The sequence below is a fragment of the Amyelois transitella genome, chromosome 21 (assembly GCF_032362555.1).
Source record: "Amyelois transitella isolate CPQ chromosome 21, ilAmyTran1.1, whole genome shotgun sequence".
Taxonomy (NCBI): domain Eukaryota; kingdom Metazoa; phylum Arthropoda; class Insecta; order Lepidoptera; family Pyralidae; genus Amyelois; species Amyelois transitella.
In genome coordinates, this window is record NC_083524.1 from 490,149 (window position 1) to 510,234 (window position 20,086).

At 38.0% G+C, this 20,086-nt stretch overlaps 2 protein-coding genes across 2 annotated transcripts in view; one reads left to right on the forward strand and one right to left on the reverse strand.

Annotated features, from left to right (window-relative positions):
* The window catches only part of LOC106140036 (phospholipid-transporting ATPase ABCA1), a 262,166-nt gene that overhangs the window by 126,929 nt on the left and 115,151 nt on the right, over nt 1–20,086 (forward strand). The window lies entirely within an intron of this gene.
* LOC132903110 (uncharacterized) lies at nt 14,173–16,817 on the reverse strand. Its single transcript, XM_060950468.1, has 2 exons — nt 15,428–16,817; nt 14,173–15,056 (listed from the first exon to the last, which is right to left on the reverse strand). Exons 1-2 carry the CDS (start codon nt 15,576–15,578, stop codon nt 14,173–14,175), a joined length of 1,035 nt encoding a protein of 344 aa, XP_060806451.1. The 5' UTR covers nt 15,579–16,817.

Consider the following 20,086-nt stretch of genomic DNA (forward strand, 5'->3'; position numbering starts at 1 on the left):
CAGCTCAGTTTCAAATGCTCTATATTTATTGATTTGACTATCCCATTTATTATTTAGCAGACCTTCCTTTACTAACTTTATTTCAGTGTCAGTTGCTGCCGCTTCTGACAAGTCCTTTAGGGATACTGCTACAGGCCGCGCATAATGTGCAACTTGATTGACATGATACTCGTCGTCAAAGGGTTTCGGGCTTGCGTTTATGCACAATCGAGAAAATGGATCCGCGATGTTACTTTTCCCTGGCCGATATATTACCTTGTAGTCATAAGCTTGTAGCCGTAACACCCATCGCTCAATCCTGGCGCAAGGTTTAGATCGTGGACTAAAGATAACTTCAAGAGGTTTATGATCGGTGACCAACTCAAACTGTTTTCCAAATAGGTACATTTTAAAATGCTCGATTGCCCATACCAAAGCCAAAGCCTCTTTTTCTGTCTGACAGTATCTTTTCTCAACGTCAGTAAGACTCTTATTTGCAAATGCGATTATACGAGGACCGTGTAAATCAAATTGCACCAATACCGCTCCAAGTCCTACAGGACTTGCATCGGCAAAAAGTTGGGTCTTGTCATTGGGGTCATAAAATCCGAGGGTATGAATATTTTTCAAACATTGCTTGAGTTTTAGAAAAGCATGTTGTTGGGAATTTTTCCAATAATGTGAGATATTAGCGGATTTGTGAAGCTTTTCACGTAAAATTAACCGAATAGGTTCTGTAAGAGTGGAGAGATTTGGAATCCATTTATTAACAAAATTTACTAGTCCTAAGAAACTTTGGATTTCGTCAATGGTTTTGGGTTCTCGAAATGATTCAATTACTTGAATATATTTATCCAATGGCCTAACCCCTTCGGAAGATAATTCAATTCCTAAAAAGTCTATTTTCTTTGCATTGAAAATACACTTTTCATGATTTAAGAGCACATTATTTTCTTTTAAAATATTAAGTACTTGTTTAAGTCTTGAATTATGTTCCGATTCATCACATCCAAATACTAAAATATCGTCAATAAAATTTACGACGCCATCACAAGGTAGAAGGATATTTTCTAAAATTTTTTGAAAATGTTCAGGTGCATTTGATATTCCGAACATTAGTCGCTTGTAACGAAACAGCCCTTTACATGTAATGAATGTAGTGATGTGTCGACAATCTTCTTTGACTTCAATTTGGTGAAATGCATTTTTTATGTCTAATTTTGAAAATATTTTAGATTTACGAAATTTTGGTAGTAATTGTTCCATAGTGGGCAAAGGATGTTGTTCACGCTTAATAGCCTTGTTAGCACAGCGCATGTCAACGCAAATACGTATATCACCATCGCTTTTCATTATAGGGACCATTGGCGAGACCCAAGCAGAAGGTTCGTTAACAGCTTCAATTATATCTAGCTTAACTAATTCGTCAAGTTTTTTATTTACTTTAGTTTCTAAAGGAATAGGAATTCTTCGGTAGGGTTGACTTACCGGTTTAATTGAGCTATCAATCGTTATATCTAATTCCACATTTTTAAATTTAGGGAACGTTTTCTCCTGTATTGTGTTTATACCCAGACCTATTTTAAGAACATTAAGGGAAACTGCTGTGTCTTTTCCTAGTAAATTTCTTGTTCCATGCTTTACTACATAGAATGTAGCTGTCTTATTCTTTGTCCCTACCGCAATGTTCGCGTCGAAAGCACCCAACACTGTGAGGGGTTTCATTGAACCATAAGCCATGAAGGTCTTTTTGGGTGATTTAACTTGATTCATTACTACTACTTTATTTTTCTTTAAATACGACCAAGTCTCATCGTTGATTATATTATGCTTGCTCCCGGAATCTATAAGAACTTCTACATTTACTCCACCAACCTGGCATGATACTACTGAGTCATCGTCTACGTGGAATATGTAGTCGACTTCAGAAGGGTTATCGTCTTTTCTGTCAGATTTCCGTTCTGATTTTGGTTTTTCTTGGATTTTTGCTCTCTTGTAGGGCTTGTAATTATTTTGTTTACTTTTCCGTTTACTTGCCCTTGTTCTGCATTGTCCTTGGAAATGCCCAATATATCCGCATTTTTTGCAGGGTTTGTCCTTAGCTGGACATTCTGGGCTATCGGCTTTATGATTTGAATTACCACACCTGGTGCACGCAAGCGGTAATAATTTGGGCCCATTTGTATCAATTTTGTTAATACTTGTAGGTATTTTAAATTCGTTTAGCTGTCTTTCAACGCTTTCAAAAGCATTTGCTTCTGAAATTATTTGTCCTAGTTGGACTGAGTCACCTAACGTTAATAACTTCTTTCTCAGATCGGGGGACGCACATTTTTCAATAATTTGATCTATTATCTGATCTTCTTCTGAAGAAAACTTGCACTTAGCACTTTGTTGTCGTAATCTTACAAGGAATTTATCGAAGCTTTCATTTTGTTCTTGTTTTATAGATCTGAATAAGTGTCTTTCAAAATATCTATTTTGCTTTTTATAAAAAAAATTGTCTAATTTTTCAATTGCGATTGTATAAACATTATTCTCGGCAGTTTCTGAAACGAGTGCTCCAGGAATGTTGTGAAATATTTCCTGTAGAGGTAAACCACCTACGTGTAGCAAAATAGCTCGTTGCTTGGAAGGATTCTCTGTATTTGTTGCTTGTAGGTATATTTCTAATCCTCTTTTCCATTTCTCCCACCGTATACCGACAGAATTGGAATCCCCGTCACAATCAAATGCTTCTAAAGGAACTAGCTGAGACATTTTGGGGTGCTCTGCAATCCAAATGGAAAACTAATATCAGATACGGTTGTATTGTAATGTACAAATCGCAGGAAAACTAAATAATATCTACACCTAATTTCCAATTTATAATTATTATTATTTTTTTCAACTGAGAAAGAAGTTTTCAACGTTTGTTATTAGCACCGGCTGATAATTATCCAATTGTGCACACCAGTAATTACCACGCCCCTGCTACTGAGTGGTTATCAGTCGCAATCACATACGCATACAAAAATGTGTATTTGTATGTATATGTATAGGGCAACTGCCAAGTTTTTTTTTTTTTTTTTTTTTTATTTATTTAATTTTTTTTTTTTTTTTTTTTTTTTACCTGTGCCGGAAGAAGTATAATAACTTATAATAGTCACTTTAATTGACTTTAATAATAAGGCATGTCACTGTCATTTTATTTGATATCAATAAGCAAACGAAAGGCGCCATTGTCATTGTGATGCCAGATCTAAAAGAAACGTTCATCGGCCCCAGATGGAATCAGCTGAGGCTGGCCCGCCATGCCGCTGCTTATGCATTCGTTGGTAGGTAGGAAAATAAAGTCACTGTGGTACACACCGAGAAAACTATCAACCAAAACGAAGAATGTTATTTGCTATATCAATTATATAATAATGTAGGTACAGTTAAAATATTCCATACAAAATATAAACATTCTTTATTATCAAACTGGATTTGAAGGTACTTGAGAAAAATTCACTATGCTAGGTATCATCACGTCATATGTTTATTTTGCCTCAACTTTCCGAGCTGATGCATCGTAATACTTTTCCATGGTTAATGTTTTGAATTCAAACAGTGTGTATCACAGTAATACAAAGATTGTTGGTAATTTCTTTCCTTTTTTTAGTATTGACTCACATTTATTTTATTAAGTACTTTGTATTTCAATATTTATGTGTGGTACTCACATTTATCCTCGTCGCCACTTGTGGTGTCCCACTGTTTTACTTGTTGGTAAGGACATAGAATAATACAACACCATAAGTATTATTATACACACCAAAGGTGACAAGCGACTGCCCGCACCGTCGTATATCGGTAATGGCCGACACTCCCCACTCCTTGGTACTTTATTAACCAATCACAACATCACAATAATAATAAATACTTATATAGATAAACATCCAAGACCCAGGCCAATCAGAGAAAGTTCTTTTCTACTCATGCCCTGGCCGGGATTTGAACCCGGGACCTCCGGTGTTACAGACAGTGCGTACTACCGCTGCGCCACAGAGGCCGTCAACTAAAAAAAATATATATAATAATTTGAAGAAATGTCAAGCAATTTCTTGGATATTTTGGTTTGGATAGAAAATAAAAGAAGCGTGGGTTCGTCGTCCACATGTTTTATTTTAGAATATTTTTGGGAAATGCATAGCGTATAAAAAGTGCTTATCGGTAAAACGTAACAAAGCCATCTAGTGCAAATATGTGGAACTACAACGCAGTCAATACATACCGTTGGTTGTCCACTACTAAAAAGTTATGAAAAACCAGTTAGATGGCGCTGTCGATAAACACTATTACAAACATACACACATGCATATAATTTCGTCTTTATCCCTTACGGTATAGATAGAGTCAACAGTCTCGCAAAGACAAAGGGAACGTTCAGCTGTATAGCTTAAAGCTGGAATTGATATTCAAATAGTGACTGCTAATGAGGTTGCTAGCCTAGCGCCTAAAAGAAGAATCCCAAGTTTTCTTTTACTTAGTCGCCTTTTACGACTATTCTAAAGTGCCGGGAACTACTCGGTAATGTATACATAGTTGACGATAATTGTTAAAGCGACTATGATTAAACGTGGTTAAAAAAATGAAATTCCCTCCCCGATAGCTACAACTAAGGGATTTTTAGGCTTTTTTTTTATACCTAAAGATAAGAGTGAATAGGCATGCACTACCTTAGATCCCATATTACTTACAATTAGGCTGATTGAGGTCAAAATAAGTGCATTAACTAATAAAAAAAGTTGCGAAACACGAGGTATACAATACACACTACCCATGTTCCTACTATAATCCGCTTACGGCAAGCATCAAATCAGTTTCACCGGCTTCAGAGAAGTAGGTAAGACGTGTAAGGAATAATATAACATTTTATTGATGTAAAAATCAATAACTGTTTGCTCATTTTTCTCCCTTTATTTACTTTTCCGGGATGAAAGGTAGGTAATATATTTCTACTTTGGTTCTTATTTTTACGAAATTCCATAAAGATTAACAAAATAGCTTATCAATAAATGTATAAGCACTATTTTCATTTTAAACTTGGGATTGCTAGTATAGGATATTTTTTGGTAAGATATGACAATTTTCCAGAATTCTTACTTCACGTTTAGTAGTATTCTTATTTGTTTTGTAAATTATTTGTTGCCGTGTGGTTTCTGGCAAATCGCAACTCTAAACAATGACAAAAAATAGAATAGAATTCCATTCCTTCTCGTTCCCATGGATGTTGTAAATACCAACAAAGGGATAGGCTTGTAAACTTGGGATTCTCTATTTAGGCGATGGACTATCGACCTGTCACTATTTGAATCTCAAGCCAAACGGCTAAACGTGGCCTATCAGTATTTTGAAGACTGTTGGTTCTGTCTTCCCCCCAAAGGATATCGACGTGATTATGTATTTTTTAGGTATTAAAGCAAATTAAGAAAAATAAATTTCGAATTATATTATTAAATCTTTACACGCGCGTAGGAAGACCTAATTTATGGACAGTTTTTGAAATGACCGCGCAAAATCATGTGAACATATTTACCTATATATTTTCAGAAGACGTAACTCTCAATACTGCAAACGTAGGTAGCATATTGAAATGTGCAGTTTATATAGGTATTTATTTCCTCTCGTGGGCGACACTAACTTTTAAATCGAGTTAAGCCTTTACGGTTACCCATTGCCAATATAGATCTAAATACTGGACTGAATACGTAATTTGTAGCTTTTTCGAATGTGTTCGCGTAGAATTTACACTATTACATTACATTTTTGGCATTTATTTAAAATATCATAGATTCCATGTGGTTCTCGGTTTACTTAAGAATAGGGTCACTCCATCTCTTTCTCACGGATGTCGTAAAAGGCGACTAAGGAATAGGCTAACGAAGTGAATAAGGGATAAAGAAGTGATTATATGTATGTATGATCATAGATTATATTGTAAATATAAATATAATATCAAGTAGACTTTGTATTCTAACATGTAACTAATTTAATTTAATTTAATTTGTAAAACTAATTTGTAATTTTTTTTTCTGTCTAGATTGCAACCAATTATTTAAAGTCTATGATAACACTTTATTGTCAAGTATAGGATGTTAACGGTGTCAGATAATCCAGACCCTAGTTTCTAGTGGTTAAATAAAATATTATGCCTGTTTTACGTGATATGTCGTCAATATGTCTTACACAGTGAACGGGCCGAGGGTCTGTTAGATCGTGTCTAAATAAAACAGAGTGTTGCCTGTTCAAGGTGCGTCTTATCGTCGTTTTGTCTTAGTGTCGATTGTCCTTTTTACATAAGTCTGTCAGTCAGTTTTGGTGATCTAAAAAGTTAAGTCAAAGAGCCTGTTTGTCTATGGAGGCTGAACGGCCGCTACACACAGATTACATTAAATATGATGAATCTATCTAATATATTTAAACGAGCGATTCTTGTATATATATATAATCAGGATTTCGGAAACGGCTCCAACGATTTTCATGAAAGTTACAGATTAGGGGCTTTTCGGCTCAAGGAATCGGTCCTAGGTTCGAGAAAAGCTCGGTTCTCAAGATATATAAACATTTAAAAACCGCGTTTTAAGAAACTATATCAGCGCCATCTCTGGTAGAGCAAAGCTCGGTCAACCGGGTACTACATATAAAGTACAGAGCGTCGGTGGTCGAATAGGTAAGGTGCCCGGTTAAAATGTGTGGCGCACAGGTTCGAATCCCACACCGGCCATGTACCAATAACTATTTTCAAAGTTATGAACATTAGTTTGAATACTAACCGATGTTCTTACAGTAAGGGAAAACATCGTGAGGAAACCTGCACAGGAAACTGGATGTGTGACCATGATCGATCCAATACGGGTTAGGTCGCACTGCAAAGGTTGCGGAGGCCAGATATGAATCGTTTCTAGTAAATACCTGACTACCCCAATATCAGGATCCATGGTCAAAGTAAAAAAAATAATATCTTATTTTTTTTTTCAATATCGTCATTGGTCATTGCAGTTTGTGAAAAAAGACGAGGCGAGGCAAAAAAGAGGCGTCCCAAATTCAAACATTTTATTCATTACTAGATGTGCCCGCGACTCCGTCCGCGTGGAATAGTTATTTTGGACATCATTGAAGCCGTCAAGGGTGAATAATTTTCCCCGTGTTTATCACATTTTCCATTATTTCTTCGCACCTTATAGTTGCAACGTGATGTTATATATAGCCTTAAGCCTTTCTCGATAAATGGTCTATTCAACACAAAAATAATTTTTCAATTCGAACCAAGAGATCCTGAGATTAGCGCGTTCAAAAAAACAAACTCTTCAGCTTTATAATATTAGTAAAGATAATTGTCATATATTTTGGTTTCACTGGTCACTATTTGAATCTCAATACTATCATTAAGCCAAATAGCTGAACGTGGCCATTCAGTCTTTTCAAGATTGTTGGCTCTGTCTACCCCGCAAGAGATATAGACGTGACTATAATGTATGTATGTATTTTGATTTCACAACATTGTGTCAAATCCATCCATCCCATAATATCCGTGTTTCGGAAACGGGAAAATAATTTACGGGCATTCATTTCTGTGTGTTTGCAATGCCTCCGCGTAAAAAGCAATACATCTGAAACGCCTTTAATTTGCGTTTTGCTTGTCCGGACATATAATATTGTGTTCAAGCGTTTAATAAATTTGCTTGTGAATGATTGCGTTACGGAAAAACAAACATTGTATGCGCGGGCGGAGGAAGGCGTGCGTTGGTAAAATATATTAAACGCGACTAGCTTTTGCGCGGAGCTTCGCTCACGTGGAAATTTCCAGAAAGAAGGAACCTTTGTTATTTCCAAAAGGTATATAAGTAGATACTATTCTATCTATGTACCAAATTTCATCAAAATTGGTTTAGTCGTTATTTAGCTTATTACTAACTAACATTCTAATTAGTATGGATTGCAGCCATATTTAACTTCCAAGCTAATAATAAATAAATATACTTATACGGGACGAATTACACAGATTGAAATAGCCTCGAAGTAAGTTCGAGACTTGTGTTACGAGATACTAACTCAACGATACTATATTTTAGTATAAATACTTTTATACATAAACATCCAAGACCCAGGCCAATCAGAAAAAGTGACTGGGATTCGAACCCGGGACCTCCGGTGTCACAGAGAAGCGCTTTCGCTGCGTCACAAAGGCAGTAACTGGGCCCATAACCTTATAAAAATAAAACAGTAGCCAGCGACAGATTGATATGTATTTTTCCACGTTAACCATAGATAAAAACATATTTTAATGAAAAACAGTAACAGAGGCTGTCTATAGACGACTACTAAGTTTCTGAGTGTTCTTAAACTGAGTCTAAAGTCACTCTAAAACAAAGCTAGAGATCAAACAGAGCGCAGATCCTCACTCCCGACACTAGGGTCTTGCTCTGTGCCTTGATGGAATACAGCCTTATTAGCATATCTATTCAACCAGGAATTCGGATAGCACGTAATTTGTTTTAGGTATTAGTACATACATACATAAAATCACGCCTTTTCCCGGAGGGGTAGGCAGAGACTACAACTTTCCACTTGCCACGATCTCTGCATACTTCCTTCGCTTGATCCACGTTCATAACTCTCTTCATGCAAGGTCAGTGGCTTCGGGTACTCTTAACCTATATTAGTATAACGTATTATACTACCGTGTGGTTCCCAGTGAATAGATCAATACCTTTCCTATAGATGTTGTAAAAGGCGAATAAGGGAATAGCTAATGAACTTGGGATTCTTCTTCCAGGCGATGGGCTAGCAACCGTTTGAATCTCAATTCTATCATTAAGCCAAACAGTTGAACGTGGCCTATCAGTCTTTTCAAGACTGCTGATTCTGATTATATGAATGTATGTATGTCAAATGTATGTTGATAGTGACATTATACTTAGTTACGTCGACTGGATGGAACCAATTAACTGCCAATTAGTATTTCCGTTAGTGCATCGAACCAATCTGTCGGTTGAAACCGAATTTTAAATCGACATCAAATAGTCATCAACTTTGATAGCAGTTGCTTTTAGACAACTGATAGTGATGGATTTACCTTTTTAGGGTTCCGTGATTAGAAGGTAAAAACGGGACCCGATTGGGATAAGTCCGCCATTGTACATATTCTTTTATATTCAATGAATGTTCTATTTTTGTTACATTTCTTTTAATGTGCAATAAAGACTTTACAAACAAATAAATATAACGAGAAAAATTAAACAGATTGTGTTAGCTTCGAAGTAAGTTTGTGCCTCGTTACGAGATAGGTACGTACTCAACGATACTGTATTTTATAATAAAAATATATAAGTAGGTACTTATATATAAACATTCAAGGCCAATCACAAAAAGTCCGTTTCTCATCATGTACTGGCTGGGATTCGAACCCGCGACCTCCGTTGCCTGCGCGCTACCGCTGCGCCACTGAGGCCTTCATATCTTAGATCAAAGAAACTACAAAATATAATATGTAATTTAATACATTCTATATAAACACATACTTAAATGAAGTTTTTATCCCCAACGGGATAGATGGCCATCTCAAACAGACTGAAAGGTTCGAAAATAACATGAACCCCAATATATTTTTATCGAAACCCGGTGCCCCTAAAAACCCTTTTATATCTGAAGTCTACGGTAATGATAATTAGGGATTTGGGAAACTAATTAACGGTGGCCCTTCATTCCTGTCCAAATTATATCATAAGAATTTATGAATATGGGGTTTGCACACGTGGACCAGAGGGAAATTATTTTATAGGTAAGTACTTGTGTTTGCTCCTGATTTCATTATTTTTATTATTTAATGGGTAACAGGCGTGATGGTATGTATGTTTGTATGTCGCAAACTCTATATTTTAGTAAGAGATGGTCTCATGTATTCCTTAGTAAGTGTAGGTACAGTCAGACAGTCACCTTTCCTTTTGATATACCTATAAGTTAGATATAAATTGTATATTTTTTCTATACAGTCTATTAACATGCGTTTGGTTGGTTTTTATAAACAAGGAGGTTATTAGTACGAATTTTACTCGAACAAACGAGTCGAACAAGTAAATGCGAATTTATATGTGAAATGTGATTAAAACAAGCTCCATCTAGTGTTGACACGATGGCACTAATCACGACACCATAAATTCGTGTTTATAGACGCTTTTGATCGAATAACTCGTACGAACCTTAACTCTCAGGGTAGATCTTAGACAGAGTACCTATACTGGTATTTTATGCGCAGCTTTAAAAAAGCAAATGCCAATGTCAGAATATATGTCACTGTGACAGCTTTGTTTTGTTTTTAGTGCTGCCAACTTAGCGTTTCGGGCGCTAAATATTAATAATTTCGATAAGATTCGAAGACTCGCGCGTTTCATTAATGAAACGTATTGCATGATATTCACGAATATGAGCGTGTGGCGATATCTCTATGCCATACGTCACAACAGCCAATCACGCAACAACTGTCAATCATCGCGAACTCAACTAATAGCAAAATAGTATAAATCTCGATTACAAATATTTCACATTTGGAGAGAGAGAGAGATTCTCCAGGGTTTGTAGTAGTAGAATAATACTCCGTTTCAGAAGGTGAGAATGGAATGCTTTATTTACAAAAGTTGGACATATTTATATAAAACTATTTACAAAGGAAAATGCAAGGACGAATCATAAATACGGAATTATTACCAATGAAGAAGAGAGATTATTTTTAACAAATCAGAAATATCGAATTATAGCCAATGGTGTGATTGTATTTACAAGTAGAAATCTATCGAAAAGTTTTTGAGGATAATTAATGATCAAACGAACTTACCTGTACGTGAAGTTCGATCATAATTATATGATCAGCTTCATTCGATGCAATTATTTTTACATATTGTAGTCGAGCTTCCACGCCACCGCCTTGCACGTTTGTAGAAAGTGGGGAAAAAATAAATTCACACTGGCAACACCATCCCCACCTCACAGCCGCCCGGTTGGATCTCGTCATTTAGTTCAAAGCAACATATTCCAAATGCATGTTTAGATTTTTCATAATGCTGGGTGGGACAATCAACTATGTGGGAGGGTTATTAATAATTGCATCGAATGAAGCTGATCATATAATTATGATCGAACTTCACGTACAGGTAAGTTCGTTTGATCATTAATTATATTTCTCAGCTTCATTCTTAGCAATTATTTTTACATATTGTAGGATGTTTAAAGAATATAAAAAATTATGAAAAATCAGCAATATTTATTAATTGTGTCCAATTGACATTAAACAAAAACCCTAATATATTAATTATCATTCTAAGAACGGCATATGTTTAACATAACAATTAATGTTGTTGATTGGAGAGAATTGCTTTTGAGAATTGATTCGTAGAAGTAACAATGTTTCTGTTATAGAACCTCGCGAATACCGAAGAAGATTCACTCCAACCCGCCGTTTTGCGAATCACATCTAGACTAACCCCTAGTGCGTTAGCTTTAGACGTGGCTGCATGCCGAGTACTATGCGCTGTAAAAACTGAAGTATCTAAACCGCTTTTTTGCAATGTATCTTTAATCCATTTGCTAAGTCTTTGTGATGTGATTTTATGATGAGGTTTCCGGTAACTTATAAATAAACTATCTTCATCGGATGAGCGAAGGTTAATTGTTCTTTGCATGTATAAAATGAGACATGTAGCTGGACAAATACGTGGGTTTTCGGTAAAAAACGGCAATTTTAAGACTGGTTGCTCTGAATTTACACGTGTTGTTTTAATACGGTCTGGAATTTTAATAATAACTTCTTCATTTTCTTTTACGTCTATATTAGATATTTTTATTAAAGAAATGGTTTGTACTCGGTGTGCAGTCACCAGCGCTAGAAGAGTTACCAGCTTCTTTGATAATTTTTCTAAATTCAGAGACTCATTAGGCCATTGCATTGCTAGATAATTTAGCACAATATTTGGGTCCCACGTTAAGTTATACTTGGGAGCTGTAGGTCTGAGATGAAAAACTCCTTTCATAAATCGTTTCACGCTCTCGTTGTTAAGATAAGATGATCCTAATAACAAAGATATTGCCGACTTATGGGAATTAATCGTACCATACTGTGCCCCGTTAGTAAAGAGTGAAGATAAGTAATTAATGAGATTTGCAATAGATGGCTCTAAAAAATTAAAATTATTCAATTCGCAATAATTAATCCAATTTTTGATACAGTAATCATACTGTTTGTATGTATTACCGGTAAGAGAAGACAAAATTATATCGATAGATTTATCATTTAAGGATTTGCGTAATAACGAGTTCCTGATAATTTCACGGCAGCTAAAATGAGTGTCTGGTTCATGTTGTGGGACAACCTGTAAGGAGATTTTAACAAGTTAATACTCGGGCCAAACTCTAAGAAATCTGAGACGATCAATTTTTTCAATACCGGGAACCACGGTTGAGTTGGCCAATATGGCACAACAATTATTCCTATAGCTCGGTCTGCTATTATTTTTTGTAATGCTTTTTGTATAAGTGCAAACGGGGGAAAAGCATAAAAGTAAAGTTTAGACCAAGAAATAGTAAATGCATCTACTCTCCACGCATCTGGATCACTCTTCCAGGAGACAAACCTAGTGCATTTAGAATTACAGCGGCTTGCAAACAAATCTATGTCTGGTTTGCCAAAAGATTGTACAATTTTAAGGTAAGCTTCGTTAGATAGTTCCCACTCGGTATCCGTAAATTTTTTACGCGACAACCGATCAGCTTCGTAATTGTCACGTGTATTTATATAAGATGCGAATATTATAAGGTTTCGTTTCTCACACCACTGCCATAATTCTTTTGCTATATCATGAAAGAGAGGGTACTGAACACTTCCCATTCGATTGATGCATGAGATAGCAGTAGTATTGTCAATTCTCAACAATACCTCACAATTAGACAAATTTTTTGCAAAAGTTTTCAGTCCGAAAAAAGCTGCTTTTAATTCTAAAACATTTATATGCAAATTTGATTCATGATCCTTCCAAAATCCATAGATTTTGTTATCATCGCAATGAGCTCCCCAACCGCTAGTAGATGCGTCTGAGAATATTTCAAGTTTGAATTGATTGAATCTAAACGGATTCCCGCTGGATTCTATATTATCAAGCCACCAATCGATATCATGCTTTAGTGTTTCGGGTAAACTAATTGTTTGATCGTAGCTAGGATTATTTTGAAGACAAAGATACTTATGACGCTCAAAAACTTTAGTATAAAGCCAACCGTAACTGATAGCTGGACAAACTGATGTTATTAAACCTACGAATTTTGCAAAATCGCGTAACCTGCACTTTTTGACACGTCTTAACTTAATCAATTGGTCTTTAACTTTGTTAACCTTGGTTTCGGGAAGTTTTAAAACCATGTCATAGGAATCAAAAATAAAACCTAAAAATTTACACTGTTTACTAGGTGTAAAGCAGCTTTTTTGATTGTTGATTAGAAATCCGAGATGTTCAAGTAAACTTTTTGTATAAGACACATTTTTCTGGCATTCTCTATAAGTACGACCCAAACAAAAAATATCGTCTAGGTATATTACAGACATGAAACCCTTAGATCTCAAGAATTCAATCACAGGTTTTAACAATTTCGTAAATACATACGGTGCTGTAGATAAACCAAATGGAAGACAATTAAATTCATACAAACGGTCGTTATATTGAAATCTAAGGAATTTTTTAAAGGCTATATCTATGGGTATTAAAAAATAGGCATCCTTCATGTCTAAAGATGCCATATAGCAATCGTTTGTTATAAGTTTGGACGCTGTCCTATAATCTTCCATTTTAAAATGGTAAGTTGTAACAAAGTTATTTAAACATTTTAAATTTAAAATAAAACGGTGGTCACCGTTCGGTTTGGGTACTAAAAACACACTTGATATAAATTCGTTATTCACATGTTTACATTCTGAAATGGCTTGTATCTTTAATAAAGAATTAATAGAATTGACAAATAATTTGTCTTCTGCATTTGACTTGGGCACTACATTAGGAGTACCTGTACGAAAAGGAGTAGACTTAAAAGGGATTTTATATCCTTTTAACCAAGACAAAACTGTAAAGTCTTGTGTGATATCTTTCCATTTCGAGATAAAAAACTTAAGACGCCCTGAATATACCTCTTTTAGCGCTTCCTGTTGCTCCCTGTTCGCTCCGATGTCTCCCGATCTCGACGTCCCCGCTGTTGAAAGTCGTTGGCCGAAGTCTGGCGTTGGCGCGTTCTGCCCGATTCCGTCTTGGGAGTTATCTTCCGAGGCATCGTTTTCCAGTTTAAACGAGCTTTGGAATTTTTGTTCGGCTTAATAAAATTATTTTTATTAAATATGTTATACCTATCATTTTTGATCTGTTTAAGATCGGCTGCCGACCTCTTTATATTCTTTGCTGATTTTAATTTTTCAGATATGTTTTCTCCGAAAAGTAATTTGTCTCGGGTTGACTCCGTAAGAGTTTCTCTAAGTTCCTGGTTTATCGAAGATATGACAAATCCACGGCGTGTTCTCGTATCACTGAAGTGACTATCACACAGCAATCGGCATGCATCGCTCAGCGGTTTTAAAATTTTTGTGTGACTTTCTTTCGAGATTGTCATTTCAATTGCTTGATTAATGGCAGCTATAGCTACAGATAACTGTTTTTGTTTAGCTAATAGAGAAGAGTCTCTTTTTACCATATTGTCGGCTAATGCGACCTTTACCTCCGCGTTAAGCGATGGCGCCACAAGCATATCACAATTTTCGGGTATTAAATATTCATTTAATAATCTATCTTTTTCATCTTTGGAAAGCCCTTTCGACAGGATGTCTTGCCATCTAGACGCCAAGTCTTTGTGGGTTGGTTTGCCAAACTTATTATCAATTTTAGGAGCGCTACCCAATAGAACAAGAATTTCGTTGTCTAATTCTGAATCTGTATTCTCCACTGCCTGGGAAGTTGAGGGTATTTCATTGGAATTCGTTGTAGTAGGGCTTGACAGTACGTCATTAGCACTGTGAATTAAATCGGCTCCTACAACAAAACATTTGTTTAAACGTAATGGAGATAGCCCATATGGCGTCTCGCAGTACCACAAATGCATTTTTACGTATTTTTTGTGAAAGAGATAGCCCAGATGGCGTCTCGCATCACATACGTATTTTGGTGTATTTGTAACGTTATTGCGCTCATTGATAATTTAATATCGTGAAAGAGATGGCCCATATGGCGTCTCGCATCACAGGACAGAAAAGTTTTATGCATACAATATTTTAACAGAACAGAGAAAAAAAAAAAATATATATGTGGGTAGATTAAGTTTTAATATCAAAACCACTATTACGTAAAATAAAAACCACTATTATCAAAATAGTGGGTAAAATGAAGTAAAATAATAAACTCACCTTCTTGTTCATAATCTGAGTTGTCGCTGTCCGAGTAAATAATTAAACGCCTACGTTTTTTATTTGATTTTTCTTTTAATTGTGATTTAAGCTTTTTTATTTTCTTGTGGATTCTTTCACTGCTGCTGTCACGTTTCCTTTTATTCGGCATAATGATTTCGAAAATAGTAGTACACGTGCGAAGGCTTGAGCACGAAAACACGGAATGACGAGATCCAACCGGGCGGCTGTGAGGTGGGGATGGTGTTGCCAGTGTGAATTTATTTTTTCCCCACTTTCTACAAACGTGCAAGGCGGTGGCGTGGAAGCTCGACTACAATATGTAAAAATAATTGCTAAGAATGAAGCTGAGAAATATAATAAAATTGATTTGCATAGATTTCTGAGAATTTTGCATTGCTGTCTCTTGAGTCTGGATAGCTCCGTCTCGTTTCCGCTACACGTGTCGAGCTTGAGTTTCTGTGACGCCCGGTGCGGCCGCAGGCGCGCCGAGGGCGCCACGTGCGGTGTGCACGCGATGTTTGTTGGGCGAAACTTGCTTGCGTATAAAACCGTCTTGCTGCTTGCTCCCCGCCTCAGTGTTAATTTGAACTTGCGGCGTGAGGTCGCGCTCGTGATGCTCTCGCGAAGTGCAGTGTGTGCGTCGAACTCTTGACTTGTGTTGTTTCGGACGGAGATCCGATGGACAATAATGCAGTGTGAACAATTGGCGTGTGAAGATGCTGATGCTGCCTGGAAGAACTGCTGATGCACGATGTGTGGCATGTCCATGTGCACGCGCTCACAAAACAGTTCTTTTCAGAACTAGCTTCTTCTGGTTTCTGGGCAACGAAGTCGGCATGATATTAAAGTGCTTGATTTGTTTTATTCATCTCTTATATATATATGTATTATATCTATTATATCCTGGTAATGTTTTGGTAATTGAATGGTAAATATTGTGAAGGTAACTGTTGTTCTTGTTATTCGGTAAGGTAAGCTTGTTGGTAAGTATGTTGGTACTTGATGGTAAGTATGCTGGTAGCCACAGTACTCCCCCTCAAGTGAAACGTACCGGCAACCTGACGGCACGGCCGACACGAGTTTTCTTATCCGTTTGTTGTGGCGTCATGTTGCTCGTATTAACCGGAGCGGGAATTTTCTGTGGTGAGGTACTTTCTTGCGCCTGTGCCTTAGTGATAGCTTGACCTTGACCTAGTGTAGCTTGCGCTTGAACTTGTGTTGACATTGTTGATGAATTTGCGATGTCGTCGTCTTGCAATAGGTAGGCAGGCTTGAGTCGGTCTATTGAAATGTTTGACTCGCGATCCGGTAGTTGAATGGTGTAGTACTTGTCCGTTAGTCTCTTGATAACACGATAAGGGCCTTCGTATGGTGATTGAAGTGACTTCTTAACGGCGTCGACACGAACAAATACGTGTGTGCAATCTTGTAGGTCTTTATGAATGAAGATACGTGGATTGCTGTTGTGATGTATTGTTGACTGTTGCGGGCTATGTTCTTTGATGGTAGATCGTAGTTTTTCGATGAAGTTGTAGTCCATTGATGTAGGTATTGATGACGTAGTGAAAAATTCACCCGGTAGACGTAAGTTATAGCCATATGTGAGTTCGGCTGGGCTAACTTCAGCGTCTGTGCGTAGGGTGGCGCGTAATCCGAATAGGACTGTAGGTAACTCGTCGATCCATGACCTTGAACTTGATAGCCGGGTGCGTAGTGCGGTTTGATTGCGGATGGTATGCTGTAGTGCGATTTTTGGAGATTCCCATAAGCTTCATAAGGTTGTTGAAAAGTTGACTTTCGAACTGACGTCCTTGGTCGCTGGTGAGTGTTGTGGGGCATCCGAATCTCGCAATCCAGTGGTTGTAAATTACTTCGGTAACTTTGTCAGCTGTTATTTCCTCGGTAGGTATTGCTTCGGGCCATTTCGTTTCGCGGTCAATCATGGTTACTAGGTAGCGATAACCTTGAGGCGTCGTAGGTAGCGGTCCGACGATGTCCACGTGTACGTGTCGAAAACGTTCAGTTGGCGGGAATTTCGAAACTTCGCTGTAGGTATGGCGATGAACTTTGTTTTTTTGACAATCGATGCAGCTTTTCGTCCATCTTGAGATGTCGCTATTCATTGACGGCCAAAAATATTTTTGAGATGCCATCTTCCGTGTTGTGCGTGTACCGGGGTGGTTGATGTTGTGTACACTCTTGAATACTTCTTCGCGATATTTTTCGGGGATGTATGGTCGTATGTTCGATGTTGATGTTTCGCAGTAGAGTTCGACGTCGGTGTTGGGAATGATGATTTTCTTGAGACAGATGTTGTCTTGTTTTTGTAAGTCGGGTACAGATGTGTCTTCGTGTTGAGCTTTTGCAATTTCTTCGTAATTGATTGTAGACGGGAATGATACTGCTTCTATGCGACTTAGGGCATCGGCTACGATGTTGTTTTTTCCGCTCACATGGCGTATGTCGGTTGTGAACTCGCTGATGAATAGGAGTTGTCGGGTACGGCGTGGCGTTTCTGTAGTCGACGTTATTTTGTGCATAGCGAACGTAAGAGGTTTGTGATCGGTGAAAATGATCAGTGGACGTCCCTCGAACATTTTTCGGAAGTGTTTGACGGCCATGTAGATTGCTTGTAGTTCTCTGTCGTATGTTGAATATTTTGTTTGTGCGCTGGAAAACTTCTTAGAAAAATAGCCAAGTGGTTGCCATTTTTCGTCGATGTATTGTTGTAGCACGGCGCCAGCTGATTTATCCGAAGCGTCGCAAAATAGGGCGTAAGTAGCATCGTGGGACGGGTGGGCGAGTAAAGCAGCGTTGCATATGCTGTTTTTACATGCTTCGAATGCGTCCGATGACTCTTGTGTCCATTGTATGACGGTTTTGTCGTGTTTCTTGACGTTGTGGAGATGTGCATTGAGTGGTGCTTGGATAGATGCGGCGTTAGGTATGTGATCGCGGTAGAAATTCAACATACCGAGAAAACGACGTAGTTCTTCAATAGTGTTGGGCTTGGGGTATTTTGAGATGATGTCTACCTTTTCAGCTGGTGGTTTGATACCATCTTTGGATACGATGTAGCCCAAGAACTTTACTTCGGGTTGGCCAAAGTGACATTTTGCTGGGTTGATGGTGATGCCATGTTCTTCAAGTCGTTCGAGTACTTGCCGTAGGTGTTCACGGTGCTGGGTTTCGTTTTCTGATGCTATGAGTACGTCGTCGATGAATGGAAAGACGAAAGGTTGTCCTTTGAGTACTTGGTGGATGAATCGTTGGAAGGTTTGACCTGCGTTTTTGAGACCTGGACACATTCGTGGGAATTCGAATAGTCCCATCGGTGTGATGATGGCTGTCTTCTCGATGTCTTCCTCACGAACCATCAGTTGTTGATAAGCTCGATTTAAGTCCAAAACTGAGAATATGGTCTTCCCGGCAAGCTGGTAGGTGAAGTCTTTAACCCTTGGAACTGGATAGCGGTCGGGTTTGGTGATCGCGTTGAGACGGCGATAATCACCACAGACTCTGATGTCTCCGTTCTTCTTTGGTACGACGTGAAGTGGTGATGACCATGGGCTCTTGCTGGGTCGACAAAGTCCTTGTTCGATCATGTTTTGGAACTCTTGTTTGACTTTCTCGTAGCGATGAGGTGGTATGGGACGAGCTCGGCAGTGCACAGGTTGACCTTCGGTTTCGATGTAATGTTGAACGTTGATCTTACTATTGTTGATATTCATGGCGGTGAGACGAGTAATTCCGGGATAATCGGCGAGTATCGCGTGATACGAATTATTCGAGTCAATACTGCGTATTGTAGGTACAGATGTTGCTCGAACAGGGGCGTTGACCTTTAAACTCGTAACGTTGTCGATTAGTCTTTTGTTTTTGAGATCGACGATGAGTTGATGATGTTTGAGAAAATCGGCTCCCAGGATCGGCTTTGATACGTCTGCAACGATGAATTTCCACTTGTATGGACGACGTAGGTTGAGATCGAGTTCGAGTGTTTTTTCGCCGTATGTTGATATGACGGTGTTGTTGGCGGCATATAGCTTGTAGGGTAGCGGCTTAGTTAGGCTGGTTTTTAGCCTAGGTATAGCCGAAATGTTCGCGCCGGTGTCCACCAGGAAAGATAAACCAGTTTTTTTGTCTGTGACGAATAGGCGGTATGTACATGGGAGAACGTCGGATTCCGCCTCGGCCAACGTTCGGTCTAGTTTTCCAGCTTCTCGTTTTTCGTGAGGTAGGAACAGGGCGATGTACATTTTCTCGCTTGTGCTCCAAAACGTCGGTGGTAAAAGCAATGTGGCGATGGCGAATTATCTCGTGAGTTTGGACGAGAATAGTTGCGGTTCCGGGACTGGGATCGATTTCTTCGATAATTGTTATTGTTGTATGGCGGTCTTGATTTCAGTTCTGCGATTTCGACGGAAAGTTTTCTTATTTCGTTGATGAGGAATTGCGTATCTGACGGTTGCGGTGATGACTGGGTTTGTGATGATGATTGTGACGACGTGGTTATGTTGATGGCGGAAATTTCCCGATGTTGTTCCATCATTTTGTCGGCAAGTAGGGCAAGCTCTTCTAATGCGGTTGTCGTGCTGAATGATTCGCTTACGGCTAGGACAGAGCGAATATGTGCCGGTAGATGGTTGGTCCACA

Bases quoted from the DNA above. Each gene is read 5' to 3' on its own strand.
- LOC132903110 (XM_060950468.1), bottom strand. From the start codon at position 15,578: ATGCCGAATAAAAGGAAACGTGACAGCAGCAGTGAAAGAATCCACAAG. The intron at 15,057-15,427 runs GTGAGTTTATTA...GTTTTGTTGTAG, and splicing joins CTCAGATTATGAACAAGAAG to GAGCCGATTTAATTCACAGT.